Here is a 20,727-nt window from a genome sequence, read left to right on the forward strand (position 1 = left end):
TACAATTTCTCCAGTGCCGTTCCACAGAACTTGGCCTGGAGTAAAGGAGGGTGATCCCTTGGAGATGGCAAAAAAAAGAGAGGCAAGTCCAGCCCAGGCTTGGTGCCAGCAAAATCTAATTGATTGCAAAGGGCAATGGCCCAAGGCCAAATTCAAAGGTATTTAAAGGGGCCAATAGTTGGGTGTACACTGATGGGTGGGGCAGCACCATACTTTGATTAGCAGGTGGTGTGCCTTCTGATCAAGCAACAGCCACAGTACAGAGATGCAGAGGAAATTCATGGGGATTTAACAAGACTAAGGGAGTAGATGAGAATATGACAAATGTAATAAGAAAAAGTGGAAAAATATTCAATCATGCACTAACAATGGTGATTGAACAGTATTAGTGTCCTTGTACATTGGAACCAAACAGATAGATAAATAATGCAAAAACAAATGAGCTCAAGATTATTTTCTTTTCATAAATCAATGTTCACTCTTTCCAGTCTCTATTTATTTTAAGAGTCCCATTTTGACTTCCTTAATAATATTAGCCTAACTGTCATAGTTCCCAACTCTAACCCTTCCTCCTCTCTTAAATAGTGTGGTTTCATTTGCTACCTTCTTTACTGCTGGAATCATTTTTAGCATCTATTCAGACAGGGTACCCAGGATGCTCACTTCCTGGTAAGTGAAACATATTGGGGGGGGGGGGGGACCCCTCGACCCACAGTTGGAGCAGTATGCAGCTAGGTGCATCCCCAGCCGCTGCCGGTACCGATCGCCAATTGGGTCAGTTCTTTAGCCGATAAGTCCTGGGATTCTATGGTCTCAGAGTGGCCACAGGCATGATGCCCTGTGGCCTCTCACTTTTTAGGATCTCACTGCAGTGAGATTATTCCAGTTTTTACTTCCCATTTCAGTTCAGCATTTCCACAATATTTTTGGACAATAAAGTTAAAAAAAACATATCCTATTCCTTACTAAACTGGGCCATGGTGGAGGTCAGAGAGAATTTCAATTGATATGATGCCATTATAATAAGTTAGTTGTTCTTAATTGGTGCTGTTTACCAAAAATGTTAATTACATCACAGATCCATGGACAAACTACAAAATAGTCCCACAGTCAGTCATTGAAGATTTCAGGATCCAAGACTCAACAAATGAATAAAAACTTTCAATCCAAGGACTAATGTCTACAATCATTTTTCATTTATATATTGACCTACATTTCCTCAAGAGAACAAATCAACATTAAATATCTAGTAACACGTTTTAACATAAAACAAGCTCTTATCAGAGACAAAAATGCCATATTTTCCCTTTCCATCCGGATTCATCCTAACCCTCTAAATCATTTAAAACAAATATTAGATTTTACATATTTAAAGTTTTGAATTCCCATTTCCAAACACAGAATATTGTATTTATATTTGTAAACTTGCAAATTCTATATACTGACCAACTTTCATCCTTCCTCAAATCATACTGATGGCTTTATTCAAATTAAGAATATTTCCCTTCTTTCAGGAACAAGAGCAAATGCTTGAAAGGGCAAGAAAAATCTAAATAAGGAGAGCCTAATCCTCTTTAGATGAAAACTTTAGAAAGAATAGGATGTTTGATTGTAGCATTTTGCCAAGGATTGAAACTCGTTTATTTCCCTTTGTTAAGTCTTTTGGTTCTGTATTCTTTATGAAAAAGCATAGTTTGTGGTCAGTGTGTGTGCGGCGAATGAAAGAAAAAACCAGACAGAAGCTGAGAGAGATTTGAACCAACCAACTGACTTTACTGGAACTCTCCAAGAGCTTATCAGCACCACTCCCATGATCCTCTGTGGCCCCTCCACCAGGATCATTGTGAGGTCAGCCCAGTGCGAGCCTGCACCTCCATGACCCAGTTTGCTTGCGGATCAGTGCAGCCCGCTACATGATCCTCCTCTCCCCCTCACCCCCCCCCCCACCAAGAACTGGTGTGCAGAGGTACCGAGTCTACAGTTCGTAAACAGTTCATATGTTTGGGAGGCTGACCTCTCTGCAGTGGGGCTGGAACAGTTACCAGTTGGTCGAGATTAAGGTATGCTGTTTTGAAGCTGTCGCCCATGAATGTTTCCTGCCTACCCCCAATGTCCAAAAGGCACATAATTCCGTTGTGTCATATAACACATTGTATGGATCCTCATGGGTGATGAAGGGACACCTGGTACGTGCCTCTCCTCATGAAGATGTACTTGCAGTCTTCAAGATCCTTCAAGACAGAGGATGGAGCTGGATTATGGCCTGAGGTTGGGATGGGGACCAGGGCGCCCACCTTCTCGTGAAGTAGCAGCACTGTAGGTGTTTCCCCCAGGCCGTGAGCCAATGGCACAATCTCTCCCGGGACTGTCAGTGGGGCTGATGCAGCAGAGGACATGGCCAAATCCTCCTTCAGCACTGTACAGATGCCAAGGAGCACTAAAGGGAGCTTGTCCACCCAATCTTGGCCTCAGAGCCACGCCATGAAGGTCATCTTCAAATGCCAATGGAACCTTTCTACCAGCCCATTAGACTGTGGGTGGTAGGCCGTGGAGTGTTGTAACTCAGTCCCTAGGAACTGTGCCAGCACTGCCCATAGGCTGGACGTGAACTGTGCCCTCCATCTGACATGATATTGGAAGGAAAGCCAAAATAGGCTATCCAATTGGCAATGAGGGCCCTGCCGCAGGATGTAGTGGAAGTGTCTGAGAACAGGACAGCTTCCGGCCATCTTACATCACGCCTCTGGAAACCAGCAGCGGTCTGACAATGTTCACGTGGATGTGGTCAAAAAGTCTGTGTCGGGATGAAGAACCGAAGAGGGTCTTTCACGTTCTTTTGCACCTTGGATGTCTGACAATGCAGGAAAGTTCTGGCCCAATGGCCAACCTGTTTATGCAGCCATGCCATAACTATCTGCGACCAGTTGAGTTTTTGCCCAGATAGATGGATGGGCCAACTCATGTAGCGCGTCGAAGACGCGACACTCCACACAGTGGGAACAATGACCCTAGGTCGGTTGGTGGATACATCACAGAGCAGTGTGTCTTTGGATGGCTAGAAATGCACGTCTTCCAGCTGTAGTCCTGAAGCTGCAGTGCGGTAGGCTGGTATCTTGCCATCATGCCGCTGGGCCACTGCAAGAGCTGTATTGTCGATTCTGGGGGACAGAGTGCACCGACAGGAAAGACAGACAGGACAGATATATGGGTCAGAGTGTCAGCCATGAGGTTGTTCTTGCCGGAAATGTGCTTAATAGCTGTCATGTTCTCTGAGATAAAAGAGAGGTGACGCTGCTGCCTTGCCGACCACGGGTCTGACACCTTGGCGAAGGCAAAAGTAAAGAGCTTTTGATCAGTGAAGACCATGAAATCCTGTCCTTTGAGAAAATAGTGGAAATAATATACAGCAAGGTAGAGAGCTAGCGACTCCCTGTCAAACACACCATACTAATGCTCTGGGGGCCGCAGATGTCTGCTGAAGAAAGAGAACTGTCTCCAATATCTATCAATCAGCTGCTCTAGGACACCACCAATGGCCGTGTTGGATGCATTGACTGTGAGGGTGGCTTTAAAAAGAGGTCGCATGATCCTGGCAGATGATGCCAGGAACTGATGGTAGAAGTTAACCATCCCAACGAACTCCTGCAACGTAGATGGCTTGACGAATTTATGAATGCCCTCAACCTTTGATGGAAGAGGGACCACCCCATGTCAATCGATGTGGTGCCCAAGGAAATTGATGGCTGTCAGGCCGAACTGACATTTCGCTGGGTTGATGGCTACACCATAGTCACACAAGCATTGGCAGAGCATCTGCAGGTGTGTTAGGTGTGTTAGGTGCTCCTGTCGTGAACGTCTAGGTAGATAAAAACAAAATCCAAGCTACGGTCCACCGAGTCCATGAGTCTCTGGAAAGTCTGCACTGCATTTTTGAAGCCAAATGGCATGCTCAAAAAGGCTGAATGGAATGAAGAGGGCCGTCTTGGGGACATTGCTGGGGTGGATGGTGATCTGGTGGTATTTCCAGACCAGGTCAATTTTTGAGAAGATCGTCTCTCTGTGTAGATTGGCCATGAAGTCCTGGATATGGGTAAATCAGGTACCAGTTGGCTGTCGTGGCGTTGTTGAGCCGGCGGTAGTCCCCACAAGGTCTTCATCCCCCAGAAGACTTCGGCACCATGTGTAGTGGAGAGGTCCATGGGCTATCCAAGCACTGAACGATTCCCATCTCCTCCATCTTCCTAATTCTTCCATGGCAAGCCACAGATTGTCAGAAGTCTGCATGCCTGAGCGTATACCGGTGGTCCTGGAGTGGGGATGTGGTGCTGGACACCATGTTTCTAGACCGAGGTGGAGAACTGTGGCGTTATAATAGCTGGGAAACCTGCCAGAATTCTGGTAAACTTGTTGCCTGATAAGGTTACCAAGTCAAGGTGGGGGGGTCAGGAACTTGGCTTCTTAAAGGGTGAAGGTCTGGAAGGTCCTGTAATTGACCAAAGTCCACCAGAAGGCAGTGGGCTCAAAGGAAGTCTGTGCCCAGTAGGGGCTGAGACACATCAGCCAAAGAGAAGGTATGGGTAAAAGAGCAGGAGCCGAACTCAAGTGGGACGGTCTGCGCCCATATGTGCGAATGCTGCTATTGTTGGCAGCTGTGAGGGACAGTTCCAATTTCCCAGTGCAGTTGTCTCAGTTTGTGGGGGGGGAAAGACACTGACCTCTGCCACTGTGTCCACAAGAAAGCACTGCCCTGAGTGCCAGTCCCATAGATAAAGGAGGCTGTCTCAGTGGCCGACCGTCATAGCGATTAGCAAAGGCTGGGCCTGACATTTTCCAAATGGGAGCAAGGTGGACAGCAGCAGTGGGCTCCAGAACCCCATTTCTGATTATAGAAACACCACAGCTCCGAATTTGAGTCTCCACCTGCTGTGGCTGTTGCCAGCCTCCTTGATGAAGTGGGAGAGAAACAAGTCACTGGATGTGACGCAGCATCTAGGTCAACAGAGGCCCCGCCATATTGCTTGGCATGCCTCAAAACATCCACATGGGCTGCTCACATGCGTGAGTCGCTGAAGACATTGTCCGCAAGGAGTAGGCGGATGTCTTCCAGCATCCGTTTGAGAAATATCTGCTCGAACTGTAAGCAGGGTCCATGGCTGTCCATTAACTCCACCATATCGTTCATAAAGGCGGAAGGCATGCAGTCACCCAGGCCATCCATGTGGAGCAGTCGTGCCACTCTATCATGGCAGGAAAGGCCGAAGGTGCAGATAAGGACCTTCTACCTGTCAGTGGCTGATGGCTGATGCAAGAAGTCGATGATTCATCCGGCAGTCTCCTGGTCGAGCAAACTGACCATGTAGAAATAAATTGTGGAGTCTGCAGTGATCTGCCTGACCTGAAACTGGGTCTCAGCCTGTTTGAACCAGACTAGCTGCTATGAGATCCTAAAGATTGGCAGCTTCAGCAAGATTGTGTTCTGAGCACTCATGTCTTTCATCATGGGTCCAAAGTGCCATTTTGATCACCAGGGGCACCACTGTGGTCGGTGTGTGTGCGAAGTGAATGAAAGAAAAAAACCAACACTGAAGCTGTGAGTGAGTGGCATCAACCAACTGACTTTATTGTAACTCTTCAAGAGCTTAACAGCACCACTCCCATGTTCCTTTGCGGTCCCCATTCCTCACCACCTGGACCGTTGTGACATCAGCCCAGTGTGAGCCTTCACCTCCAAGACCCAGCTCGCTTGCGGGTAAGTGCAGCCTGCTACAAGTTGATATTTTTATACTTATAATATTGATGAAAAATCTTTGAAAATTGTTTTCATGTTATTCTGCCAATTTCAAGCGTAGCAGTGGTTTTGCATTTAGGAAGATTCCATATGATCATTGAGATGGATAATTTACTTCTGGTAATTGTGGTTGAAGGAAATAGAACATTTATTTATTTAGATTATTTATGTCATGACAACAGGCCAATTTTGGCTTCTTTTTGCTTCAAAACTAATCTCCAGTAAATGTAAATGCAATAACCAACCACACTTACATTTCCCTTGATAAAATAACTTCCTACCTATAAAGGAAGACAATGCCCAACATTAAAAGATCTACATCATATCTAGCTCTATGAGGAATATGCAATCTCAAAAATATTTTCATTACCCTAAGTTTCTAATCTCACAACTATTCATGCAATATAGCACAAGAGGGGTACTTTCATATTTCCACATTAAAGATGTAGTCCAAGAACATTTCCTCAGAATAAAAATAACCTTCCATGATTAGAGGGTTATTTTCCAGAGAGTTTAATGGAATGAGAAAAATTTCACCAAATATTTACTGTTACAGGAGACTTCCTGGAGTAGATTATGTTCAACCAGAAAAGAAAATTTAATCTGCAGGCAGATTGCAATACTAAAAATGTCAGTAACTGACTATATTTTTCAGAAAAATAAATCTGGGTAATTAACACTCAATATAAAAGGTACTATTCTACAGATAAGATCATTTAAATTTATAATTAAATAGGGTGAGCAATACAATGTAATTCTAATCATTATATTTTCAGAATCCATCATTTTTTAATTCCTACAATTAGAAAATATTTCAAAATAGTTTTATTGCAGCTAGTCAAAACACTTACTTCAAAAGCTGTATAAATAAAGCTTGATCAGTTACAATCTCAAAAAGAACATTTTTGGAATTTCACAAAAGTATTTAAACAAATTTGATAGATGGGATTACTCACAAACAAGGTAGATAGAAGGGAGCATGTGGATGTTGTTAACTTAGATTTCCAGAAGGTGTTTGACAAGGTGCTACATAAAAGACTGATACACAAAATAAAGATGCATAGTGTTGGGGGTGATGTATTAGCATGGATAGAGGATTGGTTAACCAATAGAAAGGAGAGAGTTGGGATAAAGGAGTGTTTTTCTGGTTGGCAATCGGTGGTAAGCAGGGTGCTGCAGGGGGCAGTGCTGGGCCCACAACTGTTTACAATATACATAAAGAATCTGGAAGAGGGGCATAGTATAGGTTATCTAAGTTTGCTGATGGCATTAAATTGAGTGGAAGCACAAATTGTGCAGAAGATACAGAGAGTCTACAGAAAGATATAGATAGGTTAAATAAATGGGAAAAGATCTGGCAGTTGGAGTACAATGTTAGTAAGTGTGAGGTTATCCACTTTGGAAGGAAAAATGGAAGATCAGATTATTGTTTAAATGGCAAGTGATTGCAAGCATGGTGCCATGCAAAAGGACTTGAGAGTGCTTGTGAGTGAATTACAAAAGGTTGGGAATGTTGGCCTTCATTGCTAGAGGGATTGAACTTAGGAGCAGGGAAGTTATGATGCAACTGTACAAGGTACTGGTGGGGCCACATCTGGAGTACTGTGAGTCATTTTAGTCTCCTTATTTGAGGAACTGGATTTGGAGGTGGTGCAGAGAAGGTTCACCAGGTTGATTCAGACTTGAGGGGTTAGCCTATGAGGAGAGATTGAGTCATCTGGGACTGCACTCACTGGAATTTAGAAGAGAGAGGATCTTATGGAAATGTATAAAATGATGAAAGGCATAGATAAGATAGAGATAGGCAAATTGTTTCCATTGGTGGGGGAAACTTAAACTAAGAGACATAGCCTCAAGATTCGGGGTAGTGAATTTAGGATGGAGATGAGGAGGAATGGCTTTTCCCAGAGGGTGGTGAATCTAGAATTAGCTGAAAATTGATTTTTTAAATGTTTCTTGAGCTTTTATAATTATAATTGGATAATAATAGTGTGGTTAAGGATATGGTAAGCTCCTTAAAAGCAGCTGTGAACAATTCTGCAAAAGTAAATAAAAGGCAATCTTATTTTGTGCAAGTCTTAACGGCAAAGGAGAGGACACAAAATACATGGATCCCATATATTTTGCAGTGAATTTCAAATGCCTGCTCAGTTTGAGTGTATGTTGCCTCCCTACTAAATGGACTTGCATTGTGTTGTTTTATGCTCAAGAAATGGGTGTAATGCTTGCCAATATCTACTTCCATTATTTAATTTTACTGATAAAAGGCATGAATACAAAAAAAATTCTTTCAAATCTGATTAAAACAAATAAGTACAAATAAACAAAGGATAATAGCAACTCCATGTCTTAAACAAAGTGATTCAGGTCAAGTATTAAACAGCTATTGGATAAATGGGCAGTACTGTCTGTGGCATTAAACAAGACACCAGGGTGTGAACCACAATATGATTTGTAAATATAAAACTAAAAAAAAACAAGGCGAGACTGGCTGGCAACAAGCTGCACCAAAATGTCTCCCAACTGCCTGAACTGAAAGATTCTTATCTTCATTGGTCTTTTACATGTGCTAGTTGGCTGTGATATCACAACTGCTGAATAAGGGCAAGTTTCCCTAAAAAACAACTGAAGCATTGATTGTCCTATTGACACTTAGCAAAATTATTTTTTATTGTGATTTTTGGAATAGGAGGATAAGTGCTAGTTAGAATTAAAAACTCAAGAATAGAAAATGATGAGTGTGGCAAATGTTTGTTTTTCAAACTAGAGGATGATAGACAGGTTCTTCAGGGTCAGTAAAAAAAATACAGCTGCATTAAAGCATTTTAAAATCCAAGACATTTGTATATAGGGTAAAATTTTTAATTTGGCAATGATCCCTCACTTAGAAATATGGCAAATAGTGAAAATTATAGGAAGGGACTGGAGCAGGACAGACGAGCAAGGCTATAGATAGACTACCAAAATGAGCAAAGTTAAAGTGATGTATTTTTGCAGAAGGTTTAGGGGAAGCAATACAGACTTGATGGCTGCAGGGAATGAAACACAATTCTCATGAACTGTAGAATCATAAATTATCACTAATTTTAAAAACAAAATAACCTTGTGCGTTGGCTACAGGAATAAAGTACAGAAAGCTAGCATAGACTCAATGGGCCCAATGACCTCCTACTATGTCACAACAATGCACAAGTAATAAATGATAAGTTATGTAGTATGATTGTAGTGTGTTCTTTAACCATTTATTTATGGGATGCAACCTTTATTGCTAAAGGATGGTGTGCATTTGTTAAGCCTAATTTAAAAGGTGATGGTTAGCCACTGTATCCGTAAGACACTACAATCTGTCTGGTAAAGGAATTCACACAGTGCTGTTTTGTATAGAGCTCCAGTACTTAAGACCCAGTAAAAATGAAAGAAAAACAGTATCTTTCTAAGTTACAATAATATGAAGAATTTGCAGGAGGTGATAGGGCCTGCTGAACTTCTCCTTTTAGATTGTAATGGGGAAGATGCTTGGACATTTAGGTCTTGGCAAGAAACTGCCTTTCACTTTCTAGACGGTACATACCCTCACTATACTGTGAAAGTGAAAGTTATCAAACAGGCTGCTTTGTCTGGAATGATAATGAACTTCTTGGGATATGGTGCAATCATCCAGGGAAGAAAAGAGTATTCCATTACTCTCTAGGTTTATTATAGGAAAGACACTAGAGCATGTTCATTCACCGACCTTCTCAAGATTCTAATATTTTTGTGGCCAGTCTACTTAAATCAATGGTCAATAGTGATCCCCAGGAAGTTGATTGTGGGAATTTACCAAAAGAAATTTCATTGAAGATCAGGGACAGGTTGCCAAAGTCTCTTGATGGAGTTGGTCATTTCCTAATATTAGTCACTATGCAAATAAAGATCCAGCAGTCTACAGAACACTAATTCATATCTCATCATTGAAACTGGGAAATCGGATTTTCTTTCATTCTTTCTGTATTTATTTCAGATAAAATGGTTAAATATTTATAACCAAGCTATTCAGTTGAATAAAATATAATAGATCAGTTGAAAGCCAAATTGATCAAATTCTGATACATAAAGTATGTTCCCCATTCAATTAATCTTGGAAAGATCCCCTCCTTAATCTACAAGCAGGATCCCAGATGCTAGGCTAAATTATCCTACAAAATGGTCAATTAACAAAGGCACACCTAGACGCATTATCCCAGATACCAACTTCAAAATCTCTCAAACCAATTTGTCACACAACCAAAAAAGCTCCAATAACTGTGTGCAGCTGGGAAGAGCAAGCCCATGGACGCCCTAAGCATCAACTCCAGATACATAAAAATGAAATGTTATAAGTAATAAAGACCCATCCTTCTGATTGCCACTGACCATTCTCCTTTAACTGATGGAATTAGTGCTCCTTCATATTGAACAAGAGTGGAAAGAAATGCAGAACAAAGAAGGATGCAGAAAGTACCCTGGGTGCATGACTACATTGTCCACCATCAAAAGTTTTTTTTTTTAATTCTGGAAATACTCAGGAGGTCAGACTGCATTTTTGGGAAAAGAAACAGAATTAACATTTCAAGTTGTGGTGATCCACCACAACACTGGTCACACTCCTACCAGCCTACTGCAGGAGGCAACCACTGTACATGTAGGTAGGCAACCTGGGAGGCTGGCCCCACCAGGCCAGCTGTCAATCACCGGCCTGTATATAGATTCAGGCCGGCCCCTCCCGGGGTCAGTCAGACACGTGGAGTCAGCAAAGGACAGTCAGGTACACATGGAGCCAGTAATAATATTAAGACTGGTGTATACAGAGTGTACAGAGTTTGAGCTGATTAAAGCCTGTATTACAATCTCCTCATGTTTTGTGTTTGCTTGCTGTACCACAGCACATCACAATTTAATCAGCTCAAAATTTAAAGGACCATGGAAAAGTTCCTCACCATCGAGAGGTTGTAAATCGACCCTCAACATCCGAACACCCCAGCATACTTTGAGATCTGGAAGCATGTGATTGAGGCGATCATCCAGACACAGGCTGAGGTCATCGACATGCACCAGAAGAGATTCATGGTATTTCACACCAAACTAGGTCCCTATGCTTTCCTGGCTATCTGAGACTGCACGGACTTCAAGCCAGCAATGGCTGTCCTGGAGGGCATATACCTCCCCCCGACGAACATGCTCTATGCCCGGTACCTGCTCAACAGCCAACACTTATCTGGGGACACTGGGGGAGCTAGCACACCCATGCGATATTGAAGCTGGGGTGACTGAAGGGGAGGTGGAGCGACTCATCCGAGATGCCTGCGTGGGAGGCTTGCAGTCGAGAGTGACTCGACAGAAACTATAAGAGAATAATGCTTCCCTTACCGGAATCATGGAGGTAGTCCCTAAAAGCTCCCGCTCACCACGTAGAGGCCTTCGATGCTCAACTCCCCCAACCTCCAGCCTGGTTGATGCCGGCGACAGCAGACGCTAAGGAGCCCCAATTGGAAAAGACGATCGCCGCCGCCGACGCAGTCCACCACTGAAAGTAATGCAGGTCTCGGTGTGGGTCAGACAGGCACTTCCAAAAAAGCTGCCTGGCGAGGAACTCACATTGCTCCCAATGTGGCAAGAAAGGCCACTTGGCTAAGGTGTGTCTCTCCATACCTACTGGGAGCCCTGCAGCCCTCAACGACCAAACTGGGAGCCCCCCTGGACACCACCACAAACGAATGCTGGACAGCGCCATTACTCTGACCGCCAATTCCATCTGCACTGGTGATGCAACTTCCGACCTGGCCGTCCACCCACACTGCCGCAGTGTGCTCACCATGGGTGCCGCCATCTTTCATCGTCCTACTTTCGCCCTCACTGAAGACGTCACATCCGCCTGCACCAATTATGCCATGTCCGTTTTCCCTTCCAGTCGGGTTGCCCGATTGCACCGATACCATGTGCGTACCCTGGGCGCCGCCATCAAGGGCCAGCCAGCCCCTGATCACCCCAACTCGCTTGATTCACTGACCGGACAACATGATCAACATGCATGTGTGCAGAACCGTGCACCCGCCACACCCCATGCTCTACCCCACACCCATTGGCCACTGTCAGGGAGCTGCGACGGACTCCGAGGTGGTCCTAGCATCCATCACACTAATGGAGGGAATTTCCCATGGATTTGGGCACTGATGATGGACATAATTGTCAATGGGAAAGTAACAAAATGCCTGTTTGATAGCGGTAGTACTGAGAGCATTGTGCACCCGAATGTGAACTGTACTCTGAAGTTAAAGGTATACCCAGCAAATTTCTCTATTGCCTTCACGGCCCAGGACCACTCCATCATGGCACTTAGGTGCTGTTCAGTGGACTTGACAGTGTGGGGGGGGGGGGGGTGGGGGGGAAACATATCAAGGGTTCAGGCTCCTGGTCATGCTCAAGCTCTGTGCCCCTGTCATCCTGGGGCTAGACTTCCAGTGCCACCTCCACAGCCTCAGCCTTGCCTTCAGTGGCCCACTCCCCCACTCATCATCCACAGAACAAAGCCCAGTGACCGCCCCCAGTCCAATCTGCGGGCTCTCCACCCTACTGGTGCCCCCTCCATCCCTCTTCAAATACCTGACACCAGACTGTAAGCCCATAGCTGCCAACAGCTGGCTCTACCCGACAGGGTACATCATGGAACATGGTGTCATCGATCCCGACCTTGAACGCATGCGTCCCCTAATAGAACTGCCCCTCCCCCATATGCTCAAGGCCCTCCACAGGTGCCTAGGGCTCTTTGCTTACTACTCCCAGTAAGTCCCCGCTTCTTGGACAAGGTCCGCCCACTGGCCCAAGCCACCACCTTTCCCCTCCTCCAACCCCGAGGCACAAGTGGCCTTCACCCACATCAGACAGGACATCGCCAATGCCACGATGCAGGTCGTGGATGAGGACCCTTCATTCTAGGTGGTGCGATGCCTCTGATGTCGCCCTCACTGCCACCCTCAATCAAGGGGGCAGACCCGTAGCCTTTTACTCCAGGACCCTCCACGGTTCAGATCTCGGACACTCCACCATTGAAAAGGAGGCCCAGGCAATTGTAGAAACAGCCTGCCACTGGTGCCACTACCTGACAGGTAGAAGGTTCACCTTCTCGCTGACCAGCGCACAGTGGCATTCATGTTCAGCACCACCCACAGAGGCAAGATCAAAAACAACAATATCTTGCATTGGAGAGCTGAGTTAGCCACCTTCAACTACAACATCTATTATAGGCTGGGGAAGTTCAATTACTCCTCTGATACGAAGTCTGAACAACCGCAGGCATAGCACTACACCCTCTATCACCTAGGAGTCACACGCCTGTACCATTTCATTAAGTCCCAGAACCTCCCCTTCATCGTCCAGAAGTCCGGTCCATGACCGAGGCCTGCAGAGTGCAAACCATGCTTCTTCCGCCTGCCGCAGGTCCATGTAGTCAAGGCCACTCGGCCCTTTGAGGGACCATTGCCTTCCACAAATAAGAACATCTATTTCCTCTCAGTCATAGACAAATACTCCCATTTTCCCTTCGCCATTCCTTGCCCCGACACCTTCACTGCCTCCATTATCAAGGCGCTGACGTAGATCTTCACCATGTTCGGAAACCTGGCCTTCATCCACAGTGACTGGGGGACCAGATTCATGAGTGAGGAGCTGTACCACTAACAGACAGTGTGAGGCATCGCAACTAGCTACAACCCAAGGGGCAACGGACAGGTGGAACATGAAAATGGGGTAATTTAGAAGGCAGTCCTCCTGGCCCTGAGGTCGAAAGGCTGGTCCGTTGACTACTGGCAAGAGCCCCCCCCCCCACTGAGGCACTCCACACCATACAGTCGCTCTTGTGCATGGCTACCGATCAGACCCCCCCCCCCCCATGAACATCTTTTCTTCTTTCCTAGGAAATCAGCAATTGACATCTCCCTGCCAACATGGCTAATGTCTCCGGGACCAGTACTCCTCTGCAAACACGTGCAGACCCACAAGTCCGACTGCCTGGTCGAGCAGGTGCTCCTTCTCCATTCAAACCCAAACTACGCCTATGTCAGGTACACCAATGGATGTGAGGATACTGTCTCAATCAGGGATCTGGCACCAACAGGGGCCCAACTTTCCCACCCAGGCGTCCCTGGCCCACCCAGGATTCCCCAGAAGCTGACCCCCTCCCTCTGCCTCTCCAGAGGGCCCCACTCCTCATAGTCTAGCCCTACATCTACAGCCCCTTGCTGCCAGACACCATCCTGCCCACACCACCAGCCACCCTGGACCCATTCGACCCTGAGGCCCCATCCCTGCCAACAATTGACCAGGAGCACAGATGACCTCTGAACTGCCTGTACTTGTAAACACTACCTGGTGCCAAAGGACACCCAACCCCAACCCCCCACCCCCCTCCTCAGTCTCATTTTAAGAAAGGGGTGAATGTGGCGATACAACCACAACACTGGCCACACTCCAAGCAGCCTACTGCAGGAGGCAACCACTGTACATGTAGGTAGGCAACCTGGGAGGCTGGCCCAACCTGGCCATCTGTCAATCACCGGCCTGTATATAGAGTCAAGCTGGCCCCTCCCCGGGTCAGTCGGACATGTGGAGCCAGCAAAGGACAGTCTGGCACATGTGAAGGCAGCAAAGATATTAAGACTGGTGTGTACAAAGTTTGAGCTGATTAATGCCTGTAGTACAGTCTCCTCATGTTTTTTGTTTGTTTGCTGCACCACAGCGCATCACGCAGGTTTCTCTTCCCACAGAAGCAGCCAGACATGTTCAGAAAAAAATTCACCATTTTTTATTTTAGATTACTGCAACTGCAGTATTTTTTTTATTTTCACAAATAATAACCCAATACCAGCTGTGTCATATCCTGAAAACTGCCATAACTGTGTACAGTTGAAAACCCCATTTATATGCATCTGCCTAATTCTCATGGAAATAACACTGTCTTTATAGAATATACTCTACCATTGTACTAAACTCAGAAAATGCTGTAAACACCCAGCAGGTCAAACAACATCCATATCAAAGTTGGGGCAATCACACATCCCTGTTTTACTCCATATTTGACTTGAAAAGGCTCACTGCTGCTGTTCCTGACCATGACTGTGGCAAACTTGCCATCGTGGAGGAGACTCAGGATTCGAATGTACTTCTCAGGAAATCCATAGGTGGATGTCACATCCCATAGAAGTTCCCTTGATACCGAGTCAAAGGTTTTGGTGAGGTTGATGAATGCCATATACAAAGCTTGGATCATATATCCATCCTGCTAACCCCGGCATACAGGCCACTGGCAAAGCAAACTAGGTCACAAGATCTCAAGATTATAGGACCAGGAGTGGGCCCGCTGAGGATGCTCCACCATTCTAATCATGAGCTGATCCATCCTCCCACTCAGCCCCATTTCCCAGCATACTCCCTGTAACCCTTGATGCATTGACTATAAACAAATTATCTGGCACTCTCTGGCTGAAATAAACTCAAAGACCTCACTTCCACAGCCACCTGTGGCAACAAGTTCCACAGTCTCACGACCTCAAACTAAAGAAATGTTTCTGCATCTGATTTAAATTGACGACCTTTTATCCTGAAGTTGTGCCTTCTTGACTTGGACTCCTCTACAATGGAAAACATCCTTGCCACATCTATTCTGCCCAAGCCTTTCAGCATTCGAAATGTCTCTATGAGGTCCCCCCTCATCCTTCTGTACTCCGAGTACAGTCTAAGAGCCAAAAAAAGTTCCTCATATGCTATTTATTTATTTCTATATGTCAATTCTTGTCCTGCATATGTACTGTTTGTTTATATGCGAGTCATGTCCGGTTGTGTGTCTGCGTGTTTTGCACCAAGGACAGGAGAACACTGTTTTGTCAGATTATACACTTGACCATACACTTGACTTGAGTTTTGGCTGTGATGAACTAGGCTGTGTCCACCACCTTTTGCAGGGCTTTCCACTCAGATATTGATACCCTTATACCATTTTGTGATGCAGCCAGTCAGCACACTTTCCACTTCACATCTGTAGAAGTTTGCTAAGGTTTTCGATATCATAATGAACCTCCCCAAACTCATAAGGAAGTAGAGGTGCTGATGGGCTTTCTTCATGATGACATTAGCATGTTGGGTCCATGAAAGGTCCTCCAAGATAGTAACTCCCAAAAATTTAAATTTGTTCATCCTCTCCACTTCTGATACCCCAATTTTCACTGGATCATACACCCCCCGTTTTCCCTTCCTAAAGTCTACAATCTGCTCCTAACATTGAGTTGGGATCAGTTTTCAGGAAGGGTTTTGAAACATTGAGAATTCCCTTCCCAGCCCCACTAACGCTGCTCAACCTGCTGACTTGCTACAGCAGATTGTTTTTTTTTTTGCCTCAGATCCCAGCATCTGTAGTCTCTAGTCTCCCCAAAGTTATTTCCTTTGTTTTCTCTTTTTTCCTCCCAAACAATCTAGAAACTAAAACTCTGTTTCTCATTCCACAGATATTGCCTAGCTATTTTCTTTTTAGTTCAGATTCCTTGCAGCTTTTCGTTAAAATTTTTCATTGATTGTTGAACTCAAAATAAACAAGTCAGCTTAAAACTAGGCATCCATGAACCATTGAAATTCATCTTCTGCACAAGGATTCCAACACAAATTAAGGTCCCAGGTCCTTCCAAGTTCCTCACTCTGCCAATAGAAGAAAGGGCATAATGGCACTCCTAGGGTAGGGGGGCACCAAGATTCCATCCTGACATTTGATGCTCAAGGAGTTTTTAATGTTCTTTCTGTGATTGCATGGGTTTCCTCCAGTCTTCAATTTTCTCCCACACCCCACACATAGTACAGTATAGGAACAGACCCTTCAGCCCACCATGTCTGTGCCAAGCATGAAGCCAATCTAAGTCAATCCCATATGCCTTAATAATGAACTGTAACTTTTCAATCTTGACTGTTCAAGTATCTGTTGAAATGCCTCCTAGACATTGCTGTGGTATCTGCTTCTAAAATTTCCCATGGCAGCATGATCCTGATACCTATCACATTAGGTGTAAAAAGTTCCATCCTGGTCTACTCTTTTGAGGACTTTCACTTATACATTCTTAGCAGGATACTTCTCTGCTTCCAATACTCCAGAAAAACAATACAAGTTTGTCCAAACTCTTCTTGTATGTCTAATATACTCCAATCCAGACAGCATTCTAGTAAACCTCTTCTCCATCACCCAAATGCCTTCACATCTTTCCTACAGTGTGGTGACCAGAATTGCAGACAATGCTGCAAATTTGGCCTAACCATTCAAGTTGGATTGTTAATTGATCCCTGTAAACTGCCCATAATGTCTAAGTGAGTGGTAGAATCTGGGAAAATTGATGGGAACATGGTGAGTTAAGCACAAGCATTTATAGCTACTCTAAGCAGCAAGCAAAGTTGGGGGGGGGGGGGGGAGCCTGTTTTTGTGCTCTATAATCCTTTAACAATCAAGCAGGGAATCAACCATGGTTAAATTAAGCATATAGCACATACTGGAAAGCAGCACAAGGCTCATCTAAAAATGTGGTGCTAAGCAACGTTTGCTACAATACACATAAACAGCAAAAGCAACTTCACAATAGGCAAATCAAACCTCTGCTGTCTATTACATCTATGCCTTTGGTCAGAATTACCAAATAGAATGTACAGCTAAACTTCCTTTCCAGATCTCCACCATCACAGAAGCCAGACTGCAACCAATGTGAAGCACTCCATACCACAAAACAAAATGGATAAGAGTTCTAGAAATGACAGACCAGAGAAAATCCCGACTATAATGCTGAAGAATTGCTCCTGACCAGTATTGCCTTTAGACAAGATGTTCCAGTATAATTACAACTCTGGCATCTATCTGTCAATGTGGAACACTGCACTTGTGTCATAGATTCATGTAAAATGATGGTCACAGGAAACCTCTACACCCAATGTACCCACGGCAATTGTCGAAGAAACTATTCTGCTAAGCTAACCTTTTAAACTTGATGTGTAACACTACAGCCCCAAGTACATATCCAATGATTTTTTTTAAACATTATCAGGGTTCTTTACCTATCTAACAAGCTAGGTGAAAAGATTTTTCTTCACCTCCCTGGTAATCCTTCAATTATCTCTTTGAAATCTATGTCTTAAGTAAAGGAAAAAAAACTCCCTTCTATTTAATCCATCAGAAATTCCCTCAAAATTTTTAATACAGCTTAATGACAACTCCCCTCAGCTACCTTTGTTCCAAAGACAAAGGCAACTTTTATAATTTTTCCTCATTCCTACAAGTTTCAGGTACTGGCATCATCCTCAAACTTCCCTTTCCCTTCCAATGTAATCATATTGTCTAAACACAGTACTCAATATAATTAGTTCCAGTACAAACTCTCTTCTCTGCTAATAAATCAAAACATTCCTTATGCCCTTTAACCACTTTACCAATTCTGCTCTCTCTTTTTCAATAATGTCCCTTTGCTGTGTATTCCCCTGCATTCTTGCAGCTCCCTGAAATCATCTCCCAGTTAACTGGAATTCCATTTGCCACTTTTCCATATGAACAGACCATTCCTATTTTTCTCCTCACTATCAACCATAGACCAACTCTTTATCATTTGTAAACTTTATCATGCAGTCTGCACCAAGCATAGAATCAACATACATTACAAAATGCACAGGTCCTGTGGAACCACACTAGTACTAGCTTTCCAGTCACTGAAATAGCCAACAATATTAATCTTTGAGTTCAGTCATTGAGTTAATTTTGTATTGAAATTTTTCCATTCTTCCTGGGATCCCATGGGGTTTTGCTTTTTTGACAAACCTTACATGCACAACCTTGTCAAAATCCAGGAAGTCTACATCAGACTGCTCTCATCAAATTAACTAAACATGACTTTCACTTAAAAATCTTAATTGACCATCATTTATTAACCTGTGTCACTCCAAGAATTTGCAAGCACTCAATTTAAAAGAAATGACATGTAATTAGTCATTTATCCCTTCCTCTCTTTTAATCAACAGTTGAATGTTGACACCACTCTTGCAGTCAGGGAGGAGATTTAGGATTGCAGGCCCCATCAACAAAAACATTATTTTCATGCACTCTAAACAATTAACTTGTGTGCTAGATGCGAGCGAATGAACAGTCTGAAGGCACACACTGTGACCTCTGAAGTCATAGCAGGAATATTTATTTAAACTTCACGCACTTGCTTTTCAGCGGAGTGGCCACGAATACGCTCTGCCATTTGCGTCACGCTGATGTAAGGGCGCATGCCAACTTCTGTCATGGAGTGGAAAAGATGGAAGAGCGTCACCATCTCTGCTGCAACTGCCCCACCAACTGCGCAGAACAACCGTTGCTGGTTCGTCGCAGCAGATTTGTGTGTTGCCAAACAACACCCACCCCCCCCTCCACAACTGGCACCAGTAGTGACTTGGCATGTAGGAGACCTGCCTCTGCACAGGGACTGGCTGTGTCTGGTCCAAATGGGCCATTTTCAGGCAGTCCACCATGAATATCTCTCTGTCGCTGACCTGCAAAGTGAAAGTGGAGGTGGTGTGGTAGAGCATCTTGTAGGGTCCCTCGTAGGGCCACTGGAGTGGTGCCCTGTGGCCACCTCTACACACAAGCACAAAAGCACAAGTCATTAAATCTGAGGTCACATGATTGGGGGATTTACAATGTCTGGTCGGGGCTGATGGAGCCAGAGTACCCAGTTTCTGGTGGAGATACTGCAGATCCCTGGCAGGGTCCTGGGGCTGCTGTGTGGAGGGGGGTAGGAACTGACCTGGCACTGTGAGGGTGTTGCCGTAGAGCAGTTCCACGGTGGAGGCCTGCAGGTCCTCTTTGGGGACTATACTGATGCCAAGGAGGATCGAGGAAAGTTTATCTACCCATTTGGGGCCATCTAGGCATGCCATGAGGGAAGCCTTGAGGTGATGATGGAACCTCTCAACCAAACCATTGTATTGGAAGTGATATGTGGTGGTGTGGTGCAAGTCAGTGCCCAAGAGTTTAGCCAGGTCAGACCAAACAAATGTCGTGAATTGGGCCCCCCAGTCTGTGGTGATGTGTGAGGGAACAGCAAAACGGGTGATCTAGAAGGAGAGGAATGCCCTGGCGTGTGTCGCAGCTATGTCAAGGAGGGGAACTGCCTCGGGCCACCTGGTGTGCCTGTTGACCATGGTGAGGAGGTACCTCTGTCCTCTAGAGATGGGAAGGGGCCCGATAATGTCCACTGGACATGTTGGAAACAGCGTATGGTGGGCTTAAAGTCCTGCTCTGGTGGGCAGGTGTGGGTCTGGATTTTTGCCAGTTGGCAGTTGGGGTATGGCTGTGCCCACTCTGTGACACATTTGCATAGGCTTTGCCAGGCGAATCTGGTTAAGACCATATGGACTGTGGTACGAATGGAGGGGTGAGACAAATTATGTATTAGATGGAACACCTCGTTGTGTCATTTTGCTGGGACCACCGGGTGAGGAATGTCAGTGGAGATGACGCAGAGGATAGTGGTCTTGCCATCATTGAGTAGCATGTCTTCCAGTTGGAGACCAGTCAGGGCTGTGAGGTAACAGACTGTGTCTGGGTCTGACTCCTGTGCACGGATCAACTCATAGTTGTCCACACCCTGCGACAAGGGGAAGATGGCTGGCCTGGAGAGGGCATCCCACAAAAAAGTTACCCTTGCAGAAAGATGGCATTCATTGGTGCTGAATTCGGAGATGTACGATAGGTGTCTCTGCTGACGAGCCGACCAGGGGTCTGAGACATTGGTGAAAGTGAAAGTCAGTGGTTTGTGGTCAATGAAGACCATGAAGTCTCGGCCCTTGAGGAAATAGTGGAAATGGTGTATGGCTAGGTACAGAACCAGGATTTCTCGGTCAAAAGCACTATATTTGAGCTCTGGCAG

At 44.9% G+C, this 20,727-nt stretch overlaps 1 protein-coding gene and 1 long non-coding RNA gene across 7 annotated transcripts in view; one reads left to right on the forward strand and one right to left on the reverse strand.

The window, feature by feature from the left end:
• Positions 1-20,727, reverse strand: part of LOC138736713 (transforming growth factor beta receptor type 3-like) — a 130,666-nt gene that overhangs the window by 93,302 nt on the left and 16,637 nt on the right. The window contains exon 1 of one of the 6 annotated variants that reach the window (XM_069886682.1): positions 1,447-1,733. The exons of the other annotated variants lie outside the window; for them this stretch is intronic. Coding sequence (XP_069742783.1) covers positions 1,447-1,456 — 10 coding nt within the window. The 5' untranslated portion in view covers positions 1,457-1,733. Of the gene's footprint in view, positions 1-1,446; positions 1,734-20,727 lie in introns of those variants that run through there. 6 annotated transcript variants of the gene reach the window in all.
• LOC138736864 (uncharacterized) lies at positions 1,913-18,826 on the forward strand. The gene is made up of 3 exons (XR_011340633.1): positions 1,913-5,749; positions 13,717-13,863; positions 17,497-18,826. It is a non-coding gene; the product is annotated as an uncharacterized lncRNA (long non-coding RNA).

The sequence above is a fragment of the Narcine bancroftii genome, chromosome 1, assembly GCF_036971445.1.
Source record: "Narcine bancroftii isolate sNarBan1 chromosome 1, sNarBan1.hap1, whole genome shotgun sequence".
Classification (NCBI taxonomy): Eukaryota; Metazoa; Chordata; class Chondrichthyes; order Torpediniformes; family Narcinidae; genus Narcine; species Narcine bancroftii.